Source organism: Vombatus ursinus, unplaced genomic scaffold (genome assembly GCF_900497805.2).
Source record: "Vombatus ursinus unplaced genomic scaffold, bare-nosed wombat genome assembly UNPS02014172.1, whole genome shotgun sequence".
NCBI lineage: Eukaryota > Metazoa > Chordata > Mammalia > Diprotodontia > Vombatidae > Vombatus > Vombatus ursinus.
In genome coordinates, this window is record NW_020953950.1 from 667,701 (window position 1) to 690,151 (window position 22,451).

The window sequence follows — 22,451 nt, forward strand, 5'->3', positions numbered from 1 at the left end:
GCCCTCCCAGCTCTGACATCCTGGGTTCTAAGGCCCTCCCAGCTCTGACATTCTGTGTTCTATGATCCCTCCCAGCTCTAATATTCTACGTTCTAAGGGCCCTCCCAGCTCTGACATTCTGTGTTCTAAGGACCCTCCCAGCTCTGACATTCTGTGTTCTAAGGGCCCTTCCAGCTCTGACATTCTGGGTTCTAAGGGCCCTCCCAGCTTTGACATTCTATGGTCTAAGGCTCTCCCAGCTCTGGCCTCCCATGAAGCTATTCATTATATAACAAAAATGGAGACAAGCATGGGACCACAAGAAACAACCAGGAGGGGAATGAGGAAGGTACAAACCAGAGCCAGAACCACAAGTCTCCCCAGGCCCAAGAGAGAAGGCTGAAGTCAAATAAAGATGGACATGGCAAAGGCAGAGGTCAAAAGGAGTGACCGTACTAAGGTCAGGAGAAAATCTCCCACACACACTCTGGAAAGATGAGTAAGGACCTTCCCTTTCTTAGAGCATTCAGTCAGACACACATCTTCCACAGACATTTGAAGGATTTAATTCATTTTCTGCTCCACACAAAGGTTCTCCTGGTTTTGTGCTATGGGCCATAGAAGGGATTTGTGGAGGTAATGGGAGATGGCTGATGAACAGCTGTAGGCCATCCAAGGGTTGGTGCTGAACTACTGCGGCCTTGAAAGTCTGACCCTTCATTTCCCCTCCCAATGATTCTCTCTCAGAGAACTTCTGTTATTAACCTTCTACATAACTCCAGGAAGAGTTATTGCTGTCCTTAATCACCACAGGCTGGTTGGGGGCCCAAGTGGCTCTGACTGCTTCCACGGAGAGAGGGACACATGCGGGGAATGCCCATTGTATCCCATTGATTCCCCAAGGAAGACCTTGCTTAGGTAGAGAGAAAAGAAGGCCCCTGGGGTAATAAGGAGAAGTCTGAAGACTAGAAGGTGCTGGGAAGAAAAGGAAGAATGAGGGAAGAGGGAGCACACAACAGTGGGGTGAGGCCATCCCATGGGACTCATAACTGGGGACCTGCCTGGGTTCAAATCCGAACTCTGATATTTACATTGCCTAGTTGGATGGGCAATGCCCTGCACAAGCCACTTAATTTTCTGAGCTTCAGTTTCCTCAGGGACAGTGATACTTGTATTGCCTATCTCACAGGGGTACTGTGGGTAAAACCAGCTGTAAACCCCCAAAGCAGCACTGTAGAATTGGGAACTATTCATAATAAGAGGAGGTCTAGGGTTAAAGAAGCTATCTGAAAGGAGCAGATACAAATGGGCTGGTCATCTACTGAGTGACCTCCACAGGGACCTTAAGAGCTTGTGAAAGGAAAGAAGGCTTGGCTAGAGGAAAGGGAAATGTGTTGAGGGGACCAGCTGGCCGCCAAAGGCCCAGGGATAGATGTACGTTGGGTTGAGACAGGGCAAGTTAAGAACTGGGGCACTGGCCTCTGATTGAATGTCCAGGGACAGAATTACACACTTGTTGCTGCTGGTCTCACTTTACACCACTCAGTGCCCTACCTGAATGGGCTGAGGGACCCCAGACACCCCAGGAGAGAAGTAGCTGAGCCTCTAGCTTCCACCTTCTCCCTTCTCCTATGCTGAGCTCATTTCTCTTATCGGAGGAGAGTTATAAGAGAAAACCTGGATAATTTGTAAAAAGGGTAGGGGGATGGGGGGAAGTGATTTGGGAGTGAAAGAGAGGGGTCAAGAGGTTTCCAAGGGCTCTTTCCATCACATTATGGTCTTGTGAAATTAATCACCTCAGGAAAAATCGGGTGACAGACAGCAGGTGAGGCTGTCTGGCATGGCCGAGAGGAGGAGGAAAACTTCCAAAAAAAAGACAATCTAGGGGTTCTCTTGAAACGTCTACCTTGAATTCATGAGGCAGATCTGCTTGGGGAAAGGCCCCTATGGATCAGAGGAGAGAGAGCTGGGAGCTCCTTAGAAAAGAGAGTGTCTGAGCTAGGGGAGAAAGGGCTCGGTGGACACTTGGAGACTGTCAGAGCTGGGAGGGAGATCAGTCTAACTTCTTTATTGAAAAAATGAGACTGAGGCTCATTGAGTGGTAGACTTAGCTTTCCTACCTCTAAATCTTGTTCTCATCCCATCAAATTAGGGAGCTGAGGGTGTGGCACAGGTTGAGGGGGCTGGAGGAAATCTTCTTCACCTTGGGTGTGGTCAGTGGGAGGATTTGGAGGTTATTTGGGCTGGGACCCAGGAGCTCCCTGGGCCCCATGATGCAGCAGCCTGGGCCTCCATGTGAGGAGCAGAATGAGGTTTTGTCTTCAGCAGGAGCTGGTTGGTTGCTGCTCAACAGCCTGGGGACGGCTGGTTTGGGCTGGCACAGTGGTGCCTTGTTCCCTTGAATACTAAACCTGCTTGCGCCAGCCTATTGGGCTGATTCCCTAGAAGGCCCCAGCTCCAATCATTTCCTCCCCCAACTGGGGAGCCTGCAGGGCCTGTCAATTACACCCAGCTGGGGGCTGGGGAGATTTCCATTCTTATTGAAATTATGCCATGTGGATGGGGGATTTCTAGATGGGGATATAAAGGCTGGAAGTTTCCTGGGGGGTCCTTCCAGGCCAGAACAGGAAGGGAAGGACAGAAAGGAAGGAACTTTGGAAAGATTTAGGGCAGGGCTGTGTGGCATTGGTTGTAGGACATGAAATGGGGCAAATTAGCTTTGAAGCTGTAAGGGATCATGGGAACATAGCATTTAGAGTGGAAAGAGGACCTTGGAGTTCATCTAGACCCCTTCATCTCACAGAGAAGGCTGAGATCCAGAGACCTGTCCAAGGTCAACATGGGCAGCACCATATGACTCAGGTCCTCTGACAATTCTAAACCTAGGGCGCTTTTTAGGGACAAGGAATCAGACAACCAAAGGTCTGTACTCCTGGGAAATGTTTACTGAGCTCTCAGGGGAATCAAGTGCTGAAGGAGGACCTGAGAGAAGGGGTGGTCATGGATCCTATACATTCTAATAGGGGTCTGGGAAGAAAAAGTTTGGGAATCATTGCTCTGATGGGCAGCTAGGTGACATAGTGGATAGTTGCTAGGCCTGGAGTCAGGAAGACTCATCTTCCCAAGTTCAAATCCGGCCTCACACTTATTAGTTGTGTGACCCTGGGGCAAGTCACTTTACCATATTTGCCTCAGTTGCCTCTTTTGTAAAATGAGCTGGAGAAGGAAATGGCAAACCACTCCAGGATCTTCACCAAGAAAATCCCAAATGGGGTCACGAAGAGTCGGACACAACTGAAAAGCTCTGACTAGTCCTCTCCCTGCCTCCTACCCCCAAAATTCACCCAGTGGAAAACACACACACACACACACACACACACACACACACACACACACTCATCTTTCCTGCAGCCATGGAAGCTTAAGGCTAGGGAGAGCTGGGCTCAGATACTTTAAACACACCCAATAGCTCCTGAAGATCGTCTAGGTCTTTGTTTGGGTCTTAGTTTGTCTTGAAACTGTGTTCTGAGACTAGTGGGGAGAAAAGGGGGAAACCCATCCTAGAGAGATTCCTAAGGCTGGAATGAGATCAAACTCTTTTCTTCTAGTCAGGGGCTGAATCTAGGTTCAAAGCTATTAAAATGAAAAGGATCATGGGATCACAGGATTTAGAGCTGGAAGGGGACCTTAACAATCATCTGATTCAGACCTTCTCACTTTACAGTCTCCCACCAGAAGGCCAATGACTTGCCCAAGGTCACAAAGCTAGTTAGTCAAAGGTGGAGCTGGGATTTGAATGCAGGTCTCTGACTTTGGACCCTTTACCCTCCCCAATCTTATTGAGGAGGAAGGCCCAGAGAGAGGAAAGATATGTTGCCCAAGGTCAAACAGCTAGGCCACATGTGGCCTCCAGGCTGCAGGTTCCCCACCCCTGAGCTAGGCACCGGCAGAGCCAGGATTCTGAGGTGTCAACCGCAATCCCAGCAGAGCCAGGTCTCCAGTGCTCCTCCTATACCACACAGCCTCATCATGAGTCAAAGTTTCAATATCAGGAGAGAAAAGCAGAAGAGACTGAAGTTATGAAATTGGGGGTAGGTGTAAGAGAGCTGGAGGAAGAGCATTTGCAGAAACAGAACAGAATCCGGTCCTGCTGTTTCTGTGAGTCTGGACCTGGCTGGAGGCTAACTGACAGAGACAGTCTCTTGGTGCTGCCCCCATCCCACTCCTGGCACAGAGACAGTGCCAACCTTACTGCAGCACCTCTTCGGGCTGACCAAACTCAGAGCCCAGATTGAAGGCTCTTTGCCTTCAGGCTGCCCAAAATCCCTCTCTACACTCCCCCCATCTGAGATCTCTCCCCCCTACCCCACCCCAAGATTTCTGGGCCACAGTTCAACCATCAGGGCCATTCCATCACTCGGAGCCAATGTTCCTGGAAGCCATTTGCCCTTCTCATCCCCAGGGCCCATGGGGACTGCCTCCAGCCAGGACCTTCTCGGCAGGCTTTCCTATTCCCTGGGAACTTTCTTTGGCTTTAGCCTGTTTTTCTAGAAGCCTCAGTAGCCAACGCCTGAATAAGGGATAGGGGAGAGTAGGAGAAAGCTATCTAAGGGGATGGGACAGAGCCAGGGCAAGAGATTTGAGTCTGAAGGGGCCTCAGCCTTTACTATCCCAAGGGAGAGGGGTCTTTGGTGTTTTCCCCACCTAAAAAGCAAGGAGTAGGGGGGTTGGGGATAGGACTGAGTAATGAAATCCTAGAGAGGGTTTAGACTGGAGAATGGGGCCGTTTCACTCCGGGGCCCAGGAGGAAGGTTTCTATGTTTTAGGACTATAGGGATAGATGTTCCTGGAAGGGGTGGGGGGCGGGGCGGGCGGCATATAGAATAAACCTAGAACTGCAGAGTTTGAAGGCACGGTTTGAGGAGGGGGCAATGAAAAAGAAATTGAGGACCTTCAGCAAGTCTGGGTCTTCAGTTTATCTTTAAAACGGAAGGCCTAGACTGCATGACCCTAAGGGCGCTTCAAGTTTTGAATCCTATGATCCTAAGAAGGCCTGGGAGATGGGAGAGGAGGCACCTGATCCCGGTGCGGGAGTTTAGGGGGAGGGAGGTAGTGGGACTCTAGGGACACACTCACTGCTTAAACATCTTCTCCATGTCCTTGATCTGCTTCCTGGAGAACTCCTTGAATTCGGTGTAGGGGTTGAAGACCCTGCGGCTGGGGGACATGGGCTCGCCGATGCCCTGGTTGAGGTCTGCGCGCCGCTGCAGCTTGGCGCTGAGCTCGCAGTCCGCGCTGGCCAGCGGGTCCCCGGACTCGTCGGGCGCCCCGGGCCCTGCCCCGGCCGCGGCCCCATTGAGCCCGGGCTGAGGCAACTGTTCCTGCCCCTGCTCGTGATCAGAGCCCTCGCCGCCGTCCTCGATCTGCAGCCTCCGGTTCAGCTTGGTGGCCAGCTCGTCGGTGGCCATTGTGGCCGGGGGTCTGGCCGCGCCGCGCTACGCTGCTGGGCTGGGTACGGCTGGGCTGCGCGGCGGCCCGCTGCTCTGGGCACGGCTGCGCGGGCAGCTGCTTGCGCGGCGCGGAGCTGCTCTCTCTGCGGCGCTGCCGGACTGGCCGCCCCGCCACTGCCTCAGCCACTGCTTCGCTCTCTCTCGCTTGTTCACTCCGGCTCGCGCTCTGCTCCCTAGCCTCTTCCTCTTCCTGACACTCCCCGGCGCCAAGCACCGCCTCTTAAGGTGGGACTTGGGGCTGCGCAGCGAGCCGGCGCCCCCCGCCCCATTCCTCCCTCTTCCCCGCCCCACCGAGGTGGCCGCTCCGGAGGGACGCCTGGAGGGATGCTTTATCTAATAATTGAAATGGCCATCATTTATTTATTCCGTGGCCGGGCTGAGGTTTCGAGGGCGCTGACCTCCCTGCCAGGGCTTTGGGAAGGTGACCTGGGAGCAAGGTCTTGGGTTCCAAACCTCCCTACCCCAAATCCCTCCCATCCCCCAAGACAAATTGGAGGCACTATCCAAGCTGAGTCTGCTAAACTGGACAGGACCGGCTAGGGGTAGTGAGGAGAATGAGGGAGAAAAATAAGATTCTCCCTCCGCAGTCCCCAGCCTTATCCTCCCAAGCACCTTCCCAGGAGATAATAAGGAGAAGGGGTACAGAGTCAAAGGCTTGGACCTGAATTATCTTCCCCTCACTGCCTCCTTCCTTCCCTGGGATCCCCTGCAGTGAAGTCATCGTCCTATGTTTGTGACATCAGCCCGTTGCCGTGGAGACGACTTGATGTCAAACTGGTCAAGCAGTTCTCACTGCAGGATCCGAGAAGGGCTGTGGGGGGGGGGGGGGGGGATCGGGAGGTGGGAGAGTAGTGGAAGAGATGGACCCAGAGAGGCAGGAACCCGAGCTCAGACACAGCGGGAGCTTCTGGTTTCTCCCAAGAGAGTCAAGATGGAAGAACAGCTGGGAGGGGTGGGCTGGGTGGTCTGGAGGCAGAAATTGGCATCCTCTCCAAAATGAAACGTAACAGTATGGGGGTGAAAGGTGGTGGGAATGGGGAAGCAACCAGTTCTGTCCCAAGGCCCGCAGCCAACAGATGGATGGCTTAGGAGAATTAATTGCTTGCTGGGGGGGGGGGGAAAGGAGGAGGGGTGCGGTGGAAGGGTGGTGGGGTGGGGGGTTGGCAGAGGGTTTAGTGAGAGAACTCTTGTTTTCCCTTTCAGCACCCTTGGTTTAGGTAAAGAGGTATTGTACAATGAGGACAACCACCAGAATGTGGAAGGGACCTCAGAAGCCGTCTAATCCAATCAAAGCCTGAACAAGAATCCCCTTCACAACACCCCCTGACCTCGAATTCGACCTTTGCCTGAAGACCTCAATGAGGATTCCGTTAACTCCCAAGATAGGCCATTTGTTACGTAGAGCTTAAATCTGCATCCCTTCAGTTTCCACCCAGTATTCCCAGAATTTCCTTCTGGGGCCCAGAAGAACAAATCTTCAAATCCTTGAAGACAGATGCTGGGTTACTTCCTTTTTATTTTGCATGTTATATGCTTCATGGAGAACAGGGTGAAGAATGTTCTGGTGGGGCAGATGGTGTTATAACAACTGATGCAGGCACACACCCATTATTTTGTCTCCAAAGCATCCTGTTATTTGCCAAATTGAATCCAGGCTTCTAAAATTCATGACCCTAAAAATGAAAGTGATTTCCCCCATATTGTTAGGGACAGTTGTTGCTGGAACTGGGATTCAATTCCCTAGCCATGTGATTTGTAAGTTAGCTTCGTCAGAAGGGAGCCAGCCCTGGCAAGCTCCAGGCTACAGTGGAAAGAACACTTTCTGTTCTAGTCAGAGGACCTGGATTCAAATCACACCTTTGATGTTGCCACTTGCGTGACCTTAGACAAATCAAATAACCTCAGTTTCCTACCCTGTAAAACGAGAAGAATTGGACCACTTGTCCTCCTCTTTCCATCTCTGGACCTATGATTCTAGCCCTGCCATGTAACATTCCATTGAAATTCTCTGGTCATCCAGGCAGCTCTCCCATCCAGCTGACTTTGGCCATTCATGGGCTAGTGTGGTAACAGCTTATAGATATGGTTCCACCGTCTTCCTGTCTCTACTGTTTTTCTTCCCCCTTGGCTATGCCTTACGCAAGACACCCTGGCCTGGACACTGGGGGTTGGGGGTGGGGGTTGCTGCTCTTGCCTACACCATCTCATGTACCTCATGTCAACATTTGCTAAGCGCCAGATAGACTCTGAGGATATAAAAAACAACCATGTCCTGCCCTGAAGGAGCTAGAAACCTACCAAGCCAACCACTCCACCTCTTTCAAGCTTCTCTTACCTGTCCTCCCTACATCGACCCCTCTCCCCTCACTCAAGGACCCAGATTCCCCAAACCTTATCCTTATCTGACAGGAGGTTGGAAGGGGAATGTCCTTTTCCCCAAATCTGTCTTTGTCTCTCCTACCTATGAAAATTTCCTCTACCTCCACCAAACTAGAAAAAAGCCAAAACAAAACAGAAAAAAGAGAACAGAAAGCTTAAAAAATCCTGGCATGATCCACATATGTTGAACGCATGATATGTATATCAGACACACAAGAGCTCTCCTGCTAGTTTAAGGTCCAAGTATGCAGATGATTTCAACTGCACATTCTGTGTCTTGCCTGGAAAGTTGTTCTTGTCAAGTAATATGTGGCAATAAACAATTCCTGATGGAATGCGGGAATATAAATGATGGATCTATAGCTTGAAAGGACCTTAGAAGTCATTGAACATAATTCCTTTATTTTACAGATGAGGAAACTGAGGCCCAGAAGGTTACTATAGGTAACACAGTGGATAGAGCACTGGGCCTGAAGTCAGGAAGACTCATCTCCCTGAGTTCAAATCTGGCTTCAAACATTTACTGGCTATGTGACCTTGGGCAAGTCACTTGACCCTGTTTGCCTCAGTTTCTTCATCTGTAAAATGAGCTGGAGAAGGAAATGGCAAAGGGCTCCAGTATCTTTGCCAAGAAAACCTCAAATGGGGTCACAAAGAATTGGGCAGGATTGAACAATAAAAATGTACCTAGTACTGTGCTTAGCACTTTATAAATATTGTCTCATTAGAGGGGAATGGAGAAGCCCTTGGTGGGGTGCATCACAGTTATTACAAAGGAGAAGTAGAGTGAAGATGTAGTCAAAGAAAAATAAGATTGGAAAAAAAGATGGATGGGCTGATAACCCAGCAACAGCCCATGTGCTCCAATGGTATCTTTGTGATCTTAGGAAACCCCCCAGCACCTGTAGCAACTTATGAAACATGTGACTTGACAAAAGGCTGTTTTTCACTAGCAAAAGTTATTTTTATTTAAGGAATCTTTTAAAATGCTGAATCAAACTTTTATTTGCATTTAGGCAGGCCCATTAAGCCAGTTTGCATATGGGCTGGCCCATCTGCAGATGGATACATTTCTCCTTAGGAGGCTTAACAAATGCAAAGTAAACTGAGAAAGGGAGCCAGCATCATAGTAGAATGAGGATGAGTTGTATAGGAGGGGCAGGTATGGACTGTGTCGTTGGAGGGAATACCCAAGTTCATAGGTACTCTTGAGTATTTGAATTCATTGTTTGCAAAATCAGTAAAAGTATTCCCTTTTTATGAAAAGTGCAGAGTCCAGCACTTGGGCAGTTTGGTTAGGTTCATTTACAAATGAATCCAAATGAATGAAAAATAACCATTAAACCTTACCATGTGCACAGTTGTAAGTGCTGGAGTGAAATATAAAAGAGAGATAACAGTTCCTGCCCTTAAAGAGCTTATATTCTAATGTTGTTGAATCATATCAGGTGTATCTGACTCTTGGTGACCCCATTTGGGGTTTTCTTGGCAGAGATACTGGAGTGGTTTGCCATTTCCTTCTCCAGCTCATTTTACAGATGAGGAAACTGAGGCAAACAGGGTGACTTGACTTGCCCAGGGTTACACAGCTAGTGTCTAAGGCTAGATTTGAACTTAGGAAGGTGAGTCTTCCTGACTCCAGACCCGGACCTCTGTGCACTATGGCACCACCTAGTTGCCCCCTTTACTTTCTAATAGGGGAAGATATTACATATAGGGAAGCGTTGGCCAGTGAGGGGTTTTTCAGTTTGATTAGTTAGTGGAGCCATTGGGAAGTTGATTGGCATGCTTTTTCCAGAAACAGGGATAGTATTGATTTGATTACAGTTTTCTGAGAAAGAGGTGGAAAGATGGGGAGGAAGGAGTATGCCCTCAGCTGCAGAGTAGATGTCAAGAAAACAGTTGGAGTGGGCCCCTGTGAGCATGGCCTGGTGGTCTGGGAACAGCTGGATACAATTGGGCTATGTGAATTTGTGCTCAATGACTGGGACACGTCGGGTCCCTTGGCAGGCAGTCCAAAACTGGGTGGATTAAGTACCCCAGATTGGGATCTTTTGAGGTTTGATGGTCCAAAGGGCCAAGAGGAAAAAGATGGCAAGATGTGCAAAATGAACCTTACTAGTATTCATTCAAAACCCAGCTAGAGTGTGCTGGAAGTGCTGTGTTTCCCACTATTTGTTGATTAAACAGCTGTGAAAGACACAGTGGGGTATGAAGACCATGTTTAAAAAAAAAAAAATAAAACCTAACAGTTTTTGGAGGACTAGACTATCTTTTTGCTCTTAGCAGCCAGAAATTTGGAATGGAGCTAATGAATGGGAATTATGTCTTCAATAATCCAGTGACCCTACACTTATCTCAGCCAATTATCTGGCTGACAATGAGCCTATAGGCTAAAAGACTTTCTTCAATGTGTGAAATGTTACAGGACTACTTGAGATGGGAGCAGGATGCTGAGTGAGATGGAGTTGAAGGATTCTGTGAGGGTATAGCCTCTATAGTCAGTGTCTAGATCAGGGTATCCCAACCCTTTTCAGTGTCCCTAAGCCCTGACTTTCAGTAAACCTTCCCATATTGCCTATTCAATGTGAAGGAAATTCTATACCGTACCATGCATATGCCCAGCAGAAATAGAATAGAAATGTGGTTTTTTTTTCCAAAAGAAAACTTTGTTCAGTACATAACAAAAATTTGAGTGTCATACAATTTAAATATTTGTCAGAATTACTGAGGCCTTTAATTTTGTTTCTTGTCAACCAACAGTTTTATTCTTGGTATAGTTTTTGAAAGAGATGCCCATAGATCACATCCAGCCTGCAGATTGTCTCTTGCTCTGAATTTGATTGGGAGCAGAAATGAGAATCTGGATTCACAGAGACTAATTTTTGTAAACAGAATTAAAAAACCTTGTGAGCAGTGTTAATTTGAATGAGATATGCTTCTCAAAGGAAACACTGAAAATTCTGTAGCTTCATTGATCAAAAAATCAGTTTGGAATTTCTGGATATTTTTGAAGGCCAATTAGCTTGTCTTTCACTGAGTTATCACTCATGAGTTCAAAATGAAAGTGTTTAGTATCCAAATGTCATTTTTGGGTCTTGGTAAGACAATCTGTTTCAGATTTTTCAGATGCATTATAATGCTCCCTCCCCTTTCCACCCTATCCCTGTCTTCCCATTATTCTCTCTTCAATCCACAAATTTTCACTAACATGACTATTTTCAGTGTATTTTAATGGAATAATATAGGTATTTACCAATAAGGTTTTCCCATCCTTTGGGGTAAGCCACTTAAACTGAGTTAATTTCCTCATCTGGAAAATGGCATTATGAATCCTGCAAAAATTTCACATGGATGTATTTCTGCAAAGGGTCTTTATGAGGATAGAATGAGGCAATTTATGTATATCTCTTTGTAAAACTTTAAAACGCTATAGACCAGCTATTACTGAGCACCGAAGGGGTAGGACTATATTATTATATGTATGTTCTGTGTGTTCCTTTCAATTCAGTTAGTATTTATTAGTCATCTGCTATATGTCAGGTACTGTAGTCGGTGCTGGTTATATAAATGAACCCCTCATGGAGCTGCCATTCTCAGAGAGAGAAACAACATGGGTGCAGATAATTAATACTATATATATGTCTGTCTATCTCTCTGTCTATCTATCTAGCTAGCTAACTAGCTAGCTATCTGTCTACCTATCTGAAATACAAAGTAATTTCAACCAGGAATGGAGGGAGAGGATGGAAAGAATATTCCTCTACTATGGCCTGGGATATTGTGACATTCATTTCTTCTCTCTCTCCCCTTGTTCTCTCTCCTTCTTTCTTCCCTCTCCCTCCCCCTTCTTCCCTCTTTCCCCCTCCCCTTCTTTTCCTCTCCCTCACCCCCTCCTCTTTACCTCCCTCTCTCCTCTATCTCCCTCCCTCTTTCTTTCTCTCCCTCTCTCTTTCTCCCTCCTCTCTTCCCCTCTCTTTCTCCTCCCTTTCCCATAAGCTCTTACTCTCTTTCCTTCTCTTCCCAAGTAATTTTGGAGAAGTCATTTCACCTGTCTTGGCCTCAGTTTCCATATCTATAAAACATAGAAGGTCCAGTCAATTGATGCATGGTCTAAGATTGCTTCTATTTCCACTATTCCATGATCAAGTACCTAGTGTGTGCAGGGCATTGTGTCAAGTGCTGGGATCACTGAGATGAAAAGTGACAGCCTCAACTCTCAAGGTGTTTACAGACTTAGGAAGGATAAAATTCTCACCTCCAAAGTTGTGATTCAGAGTTAGAATGTGAGAAATGCATAGGAGGAGCTCAACAGGGAAGGACTCTCCTCTAATTCTGGAGATCAGAGAAGACTTCTTGGAGGAGGTGATGTCTGTATAATGCCTCCAAAAATGTGCTCAGCAAACAGTCAGTACCCATAAGGATAGAATCTCAGATTTAGAGCTGAAAGAAACCCCAGAGACCACCAAGTCTTGCTCTTTCATTTTACAGACAAGAGAGACCCGATGAAATTAAAGGATGTACTGAAGGTGTCCAAGGTGGGATTCGAATTCAGGGCTTCTGGCTCTAAATCCAAGGCTTCTTTCCTGATGCTGCACTGGGGGCCATTTATAGACACTCAAGTGTTTAAATAGTAACTTTTATAAGGCCCCATTGCAGAAACATGTCTATGGGGAAATGAGCCAGGCCATCTACAAAGTGCCAGATAGCACTTGGCCAAGGGGAGACAAAAGCTCCGTTCAGAGCTCTGGAGAACAGGCTTTAGGAAAGCCAGATTTAGCTCAGACTCTTCCCTCTGCAGCAGCTCCCTGAGGAGCTCAAACGAATGTCCCCTGCCCCCTGCCCCCTGCCCCACCTGTTGGATGTTAAGCCCCAGTAGTTCAGAGCCTGTAGCTAGGATGTGGGAGAGCTTGTGTGATCCATGCTAGTGGCTGTGGGCTTAGGACTTCTGCTGTGTCTATGCTGTTCTTGCCCCACATTGACAGAGGGTGTTGGCTGTACAACATTTTAGTTGGACTTCAACCTCTTGGGAGCGTTGACAGACTTAAGGAATAGTCATGCTGCATCGGTGTGGTAGAGTTAGCTTGAATGGACTCCTGAGAACTGATAGTTAAATGTTCAGTATGAGCATTTTCACCTCAGAAATCAGGCTGCCTGGTGGCACAGTGGATAGAGTGCCAGGCCTGGAGTCAGGAAGAGTCATCTTCCTGAGTTCAAATCTGACCCTAGGCAAATCAGTTGACCCTGTTTGCTTCAGTTTCCTCATCTGTAAAATGAGCTGGAGAAGGAAATGGCAAAGTGCTCCAGTATTTTTGCCAAGAAAACCCCACATGAGATCATGGAGAGTTGAACATGACTGAAATGACTAAACAACAACTTCAGAAATCTGCAAATGCTACAAATCCGGACTTGATTCGATTGTTTTGTCCTTTTTCTAGAATTAAGGAAGTGGTAAAGAAACTGTTAAGAATGTGGATAACACTTTAAAGTGGGTCATGGATATGTATTGTCCCCCTGGAGAGCTGGTTGTTAAATATTTACCAATATACCACTGCTGCAGTGTTACAAATAAAGAAGAAAGGGAGGAGTGATAAGAATAGCTCCCATTTCCAGAGTCTTTTACAGTTACAAAGCACTTTCAATTCAATTTAATTTATCAAGCATTTATTAAGTAGAGCATCACAATGAAAAGAACCTTGAACTTGGAGTCGTGAGATCTGAGTTCAAATCCTAACTTTGCCAGTTAGTCTGTGTGATCTCAGGCAAGTCACAACCTCTCTGGGCCTCAGTTTCCTCATCTGTAAAATAGCTAGGCCAGTTGGTCTCCATGGTCCCATGTAGTTCTGTGATCTCTTTGATGCTGAGGAAAAAAAATGAAACAATCTCTGTAAGCATAAATCAGTGCAAAGAAATAGGAAGTAATTTTGGAGAGAGTGGTGACTGCCGTAACACCTTCAACTAGAAGAATCAGGAAAAAAAGTCTTATATGAGGTGGCACTTGAGCTTAGCCTTGAAGGAAGCTAAAGGGGTGACAGTAAGGAGGAAGAATGTTCTAGAGCATAGGGACAACTTATACAACGGCTTGGAGGTGGGAAATGGGATGTTGTGTCTAGAGAAAATCAAGTAAGCCAGTTTGTCTGGAATGAGGTGCGCATAGTAGGGAGTAATGTGCAATCAGCCTGGAAAACAATAAGTTATAGTTAAGTTGTAAAGTAATAATAATCGCTAGCATTTATATATTGCTTTAAGGTTTGCAAAACATTACAAATATTATCTCATTTGATCTTCTTAACAGCCCTGGGAGGGAGGTGCTATTATTATACCCATTTTACAGATGAGGAAACCAAAGCAGAAAGAGGTTAAATGACTTGCCCAAGGTCACACAGCTAGCAAGAATCTGAAGCCAGATTTGAACTCAGGTTTTCCTGACTCCAGGTCTAAGTTCTCTGTTCATTGGCTACTCTAAAGTCCCACTAAAGGGCTTGAGGTGCTAGACCATAAAGGTTGTACTTTATCCCAGAGGCAATAGGGAGTCACTGGAGCTTCTTGAACACTGCCATGAGGGATGTGGTCAGGTCTTTCATATGCATTATCTCACTGGATCCTCACAACAGTGGACAGACACTACGGGAAGGATAACATTTTCCTCATTTTACAAATGAGGAAACTAAGGCTTAGAGGCTCAATAACTCACCTAAAGGCACACACAGTAAGTGTCACAGCCAAGATCTGAACTCAGAACTGACTGTGAACCTGCTATTCATTCCATAAGCTTATGCTGCCAAGAATAAGGCAAAGAAAAGAGGGGAGCATGAGATAACTGAGAGACACTGAGGGATCATGGGATGTCTAGGAAATATCAATTAGGAAATAGCTGTGTTAGGGAATCTCATCAATTGCTCAATCAATACATTAACATGCATTTATTAATTGCCTGCTGTGTGCCAGGCACTCTGGTAGGTCCTGGGGATACAAAGACAAAAGTAAAACATCCCTGCCCTGGAGGAGGTTACAATCTAGCTGTGGACATGTACATATATAAATGTAGGCAAAATAGACACAAAGAAATTTATGGGTGGGGTGGGGGAGGGGAAATATTAGCTTCTAGTGGGAATCAGAAAAGGGAACTAATTAACCTCTGGGTCTTAAATTCTGGGCCTTAAACCCTGGCTCCAAGTGGAAGCAGGTGATTTAGATTGTGTAAGCATTATGAAAGAAACTGCCCTCCAGGAAACACACACACACACACACACACACACACACACGAGGAAGGGAGTTTTCACAGAGACAGGGGTGAGCCAAGCACCAGTTGTGAGAACCTTCCAGCAATGGAGCTAGGCAGACTTAGTCATCACTGACTTATGTTCCTTGTCCTCCCACATCCACTCATCTCAAATAGCTGTTTTGGGAGAGGGGGATGAAGTCATGCTAAGAACAACAGTGGATATACGAAACTTGGAAGAGCTCTCGGTGCCCGACTTGTCCAATCCATGCCTGAATCCTCCACATCATACCCACAAGTGATTGGTCCAGCCTTTGCTTGAGGACCCCATTGAGGGGGGATCCCTACCTACTGAGCTATCAACCCATTACACCTTTGGACACCTCTGATCATTAGTAAGTTTTTTTTTTTTGCCTGATGTCTGACCTAAACTGTCCCCTCATCAACTTCACCTGTTCTCTTAGTTCAGTCCTCTGGGAGCCAAGACTCAGCTTGGGGTTGCGCGTATGGACCTGTGAGTCGGCAACCACTGAAATAATCATTAAACCCATGGGAACTGAGAGGGTCAACAAGAGAAACAGTTCTGAGAGAGGAGAGGAGAGAGCCCAGGATGGAGCCTCAAGTAACACTTAAGTTATGGGGCCTGAGACTGGTGATGACCCAGGAAAGGAGAGAGAGAAGGGTTGATCAGAAAGAGAACCAGAGGAGAGCGGTGTCATGAAAATCATCCCTGATGTGCCAGTCCTTCCACATACTCAAAAAACAGTTCCCATGTCCCTATCATGGCCCCATTGAGTTGGAAAGAAGACTTGGTGCCCTGAAAAAATAAGCTTTTAGGTAGGAATCCAGAGCATGGGTAAGTTGGGTGGTCCCTTCTTACAGAAATAGGTATTAAGTTATTCATCAGGGGAAGTCTTCAAGCAGAGGCCAGATAACTTCTTGTTGGGATTGCTGCTCATGTAGTGAGTGGATTAGTTGGTTTCTGAAGCCAGTGGGAGGGTACTAGACCCAAAGGCATGAAGACCTGGGTTCAAATTCCACCTTGGACACTAGCTAGGTAAGGTCAACTAGGCAGATAGAGCACTGGGCCTGGAGTCAGAAAGATCCGAGTTCTAAGCTAACCTCAGATACTTATTAGCAATGTGACCCTGGGAAAGTCACTTAACCTCAATTTTCCTCAACTGTTAAATGGAGACAATTACAGTACCTGTATCTCATGGCAATCTATAAAACACTTGGCACCGTGCCCAGCAGTTAGTAGGTGCTATGTAAATGCTTATTTCTTTCTCTAGCTTTATGAAATGGAGCAAGTCACTTAACTTCTCAGGGCCTCAGTTTCCTTATTTGTGAAATGAGGACGTAGGAGTAGATAGCCTTAGAGGTCCCTTCTAGCTCTAGGTTGGCCCCTAAGGTCCTGAGTTATACATCCATGGGTCCTTTCCCTCTCTAGATTCTGTGATTCTGTGATGTTATAATCCTAGGAAGCTCTCCCCCCTCCAGAAAAAGCAGAAAATCAAGCTGGGACTAGGAAGGCAGTGAAGGAGCTATTTGCTAATAAAATCTAGCACTTCACTTAGCACTTTACAAACACTAGCTTACTAATTAATCATCATCAACACTAATTTTCATCTTTGAGAAGCCCTGGGTAAGGCAGGTTAAGGAGGACTTAGTGAAGGGAAGAATGGGATCCTGAGGGTCAGAGATAGGTCTCTGGTTGGATTCCAGCCCTGATGCCCGGTGCAGCATTAGCAGATTGGAAGGAGGGGAAAGAAATGATGCACAGCTCCCACCAGAGACTCAAGTGGGGGAGGAGATCAAGAGCTGTGTGAAGCAGGCGTATACCTCCATGCAGGTCAACAGAAGCAAATCTATCTACAGGAATGCTCTTGGTGGTTGTCTTGGATACCAAAACAACTCTTCCTGAAAATGAAGCTTATCCCCTTTCGAATTAATTGCTTCAAGTTATGGCTTGGATTGGAAAAGCAGACCGTATTTTCAGCATTCCATAAAAACTGGACAGGGGGTGACGTCATGTTACACATGGAAGTGTCAAAGGGCAGTTGCCTCTTTGCCCTGGGATGGTTATCAGACACCCAAAGGTGCTGAGATGAAGTGACAGAGGCTCAGTCCCATGGTGGTGGGCTAGCACCAGCAGGCTTGCAGAGAATCCAGCCAAGAATGCTGCATCCAGAGCCAGAGGCTCTGAGTTCACATCCCTGCTCCACTACTCACTGCCTGAGACCTTGGGTAAATGACTTTACCTAAGTTCCCTCATCTGTAACATGAAGGGAGGGTGGGGTGTGTGGATCATATGACTTAGAAGGTTTTTTCCACTCTAAATCTATGATTTAAAAATCTTCCAGGAAGTTTAAATATTGTAGTGAATTATAGAATACGAAGAGTTAACTGTTCTTAGCATTTTACCAACATTCTTTCATTTGATCCCCAAAACAACCCTTTGAGGGAGGTGTTATTATTATCCCATTTTTGCATATGAAGAAATAGAGGCTCAGAGACATTAAATGACTTGCCCAGGGTCACACAACCAAGACCATCTGAAGCCAGTTTTACCTGACTCCAGATCTAGGATGCTATTCATTATGTGAAGTAGATGGAATGTCGTCTACCAGAGTCTCCCCACCATGTGGTGTGGGTTGGCTTTTCCCTAAACTCTAATCCTCAAAGGTAAGGGTAATTTTTCCTTAAAAGACATTGAAACTGTCCTGACTGCTTGGCTAGCAAAGCCAATTCATCAGGAGGCTTCAGACCCACAGACCAGCAGCATGATCAACATGGGCTAGCCTTGGGATGTACTGAATCAAGGCTGGATCCCCAGTGAACAGACCTTTGCCCACCCCCCCCCCCCCCCCCGCCCAACTCTCTGGATTTATTCTAATATGCCACTGAAACTTCTTTGCCTTGGAAGTTTACTCCACCCCTGATACTTCACACACTGGAAGTACCCTACTCCTCTCATTGGCTGGTTCCTCCATTTTAGGAGGGACACTCAGGCCAGCTGTATCTTCTTTTCTTTCCAGACTTCACTCTGACTCTCTGGACTTTTTCTACGATGTCCCCAGTGGCTAGGAACCTCCATCCCTCTTCCCATTTTTACCCTACCCCTTTTTAGCTTCTTCTTCTTTTTTTTTTTTTAGATTCTATTGTTTTTAAAAATTATTTATTTATTTTTAGTTTTCAACATTCACTTTTATAAGATTTTGAGTTCTAAAATTCCTCCCCCCTCTCCCTCCCCAAGATGTCATATGATCTGATATAGGCTATACATGTACAATCATATTAAACATCCCTTTACAGTTTCTTATGGGTTGTCTTCCCTGTTCAAATATAAGGTTCTTGAGGGCAGGGACTGTCTTTCTTTATCCTTTTGTTTGTATCCCCCCACACTTAGCACACCGGGAGCATTTGATAAATGTTTGTTGACTCATCAATAGTCATTTAGCTGATGCTTTATTCCCACCAGTGACAGTGACTCCTTACCTGCAGTATCAAATATAAAATCATCTGTTTGGTGTTCAAAACCCTTCAGAACCTGGCCTCTTTCTAGTCTTTTTATATCTTATCTCTCTTCCCCTGCCCCTAACATTTCAATCCAGTGACATTGGTCTTGTTGAATCTTGAATATGGTGCTCCATGTCCCTACTCTTGATGTTTCCCTAGACTGTCCCCCCTGCCTAGAATCTCTTCCTCCTGGCTACTTTCAGGTCCCAGCAAATTTCTCACCTTCTCCAAGAAGCCTTTCCTGATCCCTCTTAATGCTAATGCATCCCCTCTATTGACTCTCCCCAATTTATTCTGTCTATAGGTTTTGTTTGTTTTTTAATTGCAAGGCAATTGTGGTTAAGTGACTTGCAGAGAGTTACACAGCTCGTGAGTGTTATGTGTCTGAGGCTGGATTTGAACTCAGGTCCTCCTGACTTCAGGACCAGTGCTCTATCCACTGCGACACCCAGCTGCCCCTTGTCTACAGGTTTTTTGTACATAATTGTTTATGTGTTGTATCCCCATTAGACTGTGAGCTCTTTGAGGGCAGAGACTTTTTGACCTTTCTTGTATCCTGAATGCTTAGCACAATGCCTAATGCAACAATGTTGTTCAGTCTTTCAGTCATGTCTGACTCTTTGTGACCCTAGCACTCTTTGGACCATAGCATACTAATACTGGTCATGAGGTTTCCTTTGGCAAGATACTGGAGTGGTTTGCCATTTTCTTCTCCAGTGGATTAAGGCAAACAGAAGTTAAGTGACTTACCCAGGGTCACACAACTAGTAAGTATCTGAGGCTGGATTTGAACTCAGTCTTCCTGACTCCAGGCCCAGTGCCCTATGTACTAAACCATATAGCTGCAATATGTAGTAGGTACTTAATAGTAGTAGTGCCTGATACAAAGTAGGTACTTAATCAATGCTTATTAATTTGACTTGACTTGATTGGACCCTCTGTGTTTAATAAGCAGTCGTTTTTTCACCTACCTGAAATGTGGTTCTATAGAAGACAGAATAGGAATGCATAAGTGTTTTTTTCTCTGTCTTCGTCATCCTATAACTCATGGATGCTTGAGCATCCTGTGATCACACTTGCACACTCTAAGGACACACCCTCCCCCATTCCCCCAGCTCAGGGAGCCTATACACTCTTAGGAAACTGCAAATTTGACACCTCTACCCTCCAGAGCCACATGACTCCACCCGAAAGTTAACAAGAGCTTCAAGAAAACAACTGTATTAAGTGTCCTCTCCCCCCCTTGCCAGGACTGGCCACAGTATCAGATAGGAATTGGGGCTACATTAGCATGAAAGTATTGGGGCACATCTAAGTCCAGTGACATCTAAGTCACTGGCGGGGAAGGAGAGATAAGATAAAAAAGACTGAAAATGTAGGAAGAGGCCAGGTTATGAAGATTTTTGAACACCAAACGGTAGATTTTATATTTGATACTGGAGATGAGAAGTCATTGTCACTAGTGGGAATAAGCCTCATAGTTTAGCATACTCAGATATTATAAAGATTTAAAGAGTTAAAGGCTAGGCTTTGGTTGAAAAGCATGCCCAAACTGTAATAATAATAATGAGAACAACAAAAATAATGATTTAAAAATCACATTAACATAGCATTTTATAGCAGCAGAGGATCTTATAGCAGAGGCCCTTTAGCCCTCCCTCCTCATTTTCTAAGGAAGGAAACTGAGACCCAGAGAGTTTAAGTGATTTGAGCAATAAGTGTCAGAGCTGAAACCCGAACCTAGGCTTCCTGACCCTGAATTTAGGGCTCTTCAAAAAGGGTTTTCTTCATGACAATCTTGTGAGGTCAGTTGTGAAAGTATAAAGTTGCCCCCATTTGTATAACACTGAGGCTCAGGGAGGTAGGTAAGCAACTGATCATTCACAGTCACATAGCAAGTAAAGGACAGATCATACCAGACCTTTTGATTCCCAAACGTAAGCTCTATCCCTCATCTTTATTCCCCAGGGTAGGCTCTGTCCCTCAATTGGAATCTCAAGGGTAGGCTCTATCCCTCATTTGGATTCCCAAAGGTAGGCTCTATCCCTCATTTGGATTCCTAAGGGTAGGTTCTGTCTTTCATTTGGATTCTCCAGGGTAGGCTCTATCCCCCATTTGGATTCTCAAGGGTAGACTCTATCCCCCACACCATGTGATGTCCATATCATGTGCCTCTCAGTTAATGGTGCTTGCTTAAGAGGGATCTAATGGGTGATCTGTCTTGTGCATCCCCTGAAAATGACTGTTGAGCTTCACAAATGATTAAATGCTCCCACATTCTAGCAAATGGATATTTACAACCACTTCCCCGCTGAAGGTTGCAGACCAGAGGCTGCGAGAGAAGAGGAACAGTCTTATTTTACTTTCTAATGATTACCAGGCAAGACCAGAAACTTTCTTGCAAATTTGATTTATGTGTCCAAGGAACCTCTCTGAGCCTGGCAACACTTAGTAAGAATCTCATCTGAGGATATAACTTATGCCCTTGAATTCTTCTAGGTGCTTGCATGAAAGAAACACCCCTGGAGGAAATGAAGTCTGGGCCAGGGAAAGCAAGCCTGGCCCATTCCACCTCAGGCAAGGGACACTGCAAAGATGCTCAGGGGAACAGATGGGTGAAGAAACCTTCAAAACAAATCATGAGGCACACGAGGTCACACGCTGGCTCAAAATAACTCAGGACATGGCACAGATGGAAATGAGCTGCACATCTTGATGGAAACAGGGCCAAAATGGTAGGCCGAGCTGTTCCACAGTGCCTGGGCCCCATTTCACGTCTTCCTCAGGCTCACAGGCGCCTCTGTTTTTTTCAGCTTATGTAGACTCTTTGGAGGAAAGCTGGGGGAGTCACACCCAGAGGTGATAACTTTTTTTCTTTGAAAATAAAATTTTAGTGGTATCATTTTTTTTTTAAATTTTACTTACATTTTCCAGTGTACCTATTCTAACTTCCCTTCCCAGAGAACCCTCTTTTACAACCAAGAATAAAGTTGAAAGAGAAAACAGGGTAACAAAACTAACCAGTGCACTGAAAAAGTCTGCAGTATTGCACACCCATAGTCCGCCACTTCTGCAAAGATGTCATCTTATATCTTTACTTCAAAGCCAACCATGCTGTGCTGGTCAGCACAAAAACAAAGCAGACACTGAAGGCTGAGAGAGTGAATTGACCAAGCAATACATTTCCTGAGACATTTCATGCTTCTGTGTCCACAGGTAACAGGTCTTGGTCCTGGTTTGTCAAGTCGCTCAAGTAAAACCTGTTGTTCATGCACACAGTCACAAATCCCCACTGCTCACCATGGATCATCTCTTTGCTTCACTCACACACCTCATCACCTTCCATCTAGACTACTGCTATGGCCTTCTAACTGTCCTCCCTGTTTCAGCTCTCTCCTCATTCCAAACCATCCTCTAGACAGAGGTGTTCAATGTGGCTTTCAGGCCCCTTGAAGTTGCAGCAGCACCCTGGAGTGAAGCCTGAACCAGATTAAAATGTAATTGGAAAACATTTAATAAAATAAAAACACAATTGTTGTTGTTCAGTCATGTATGATTCTTAATGACCCAATAGGAGTGGTTTGCCATTTCCTTCTCCAGCTCGTTTTACACATGAAGAAACTGAGGCAAACAGGATGAAGTGACTTGCCCAAGGTCACACAGCCAGTAAGTGTCTGAGACTGGATTTGAACTCAGGTCTTCCTGACTCCAGGCCTGGCCCTCTATATACTTCACCACTTAGCTGCCCCAGGTTAATCTTCTAGGGAGGATTTATGGGAGAACATGGACAAGAATTCCATAGGATGACAAGCATTGATGGAGGCATAGAGGCATTGCCATCT

The 22,451-nt window shown here is 46.0% G+C and overlaps 1 protein-coding gene across 1 annotated transcript in view; it reads right to left on the reverse strand.

Annotated features, from left to right (window-relative positions):
• Positions 1–5,481, reverse strand: part of EFHD2 (EF-hand domain family member D2) — a 21,170-nt gene extending 15,689 nt beyond the window's left edge. The window contains exon 1 of the mRNA XM_027859807.1: positions 5,116–5,481. Within this exon, the coding sequence (XP_027715608.1) occupies positions 5,116–5,447 (332 nt within the window). The 5' untranslated portion in view covers positions 5,448–5,481. The remainder of the gene's footprint in view (positions 1–5,115) is intronic.
• Between the last annotated feature and the right edge of the window lie 16,970 nt (positions 5,482–22,451).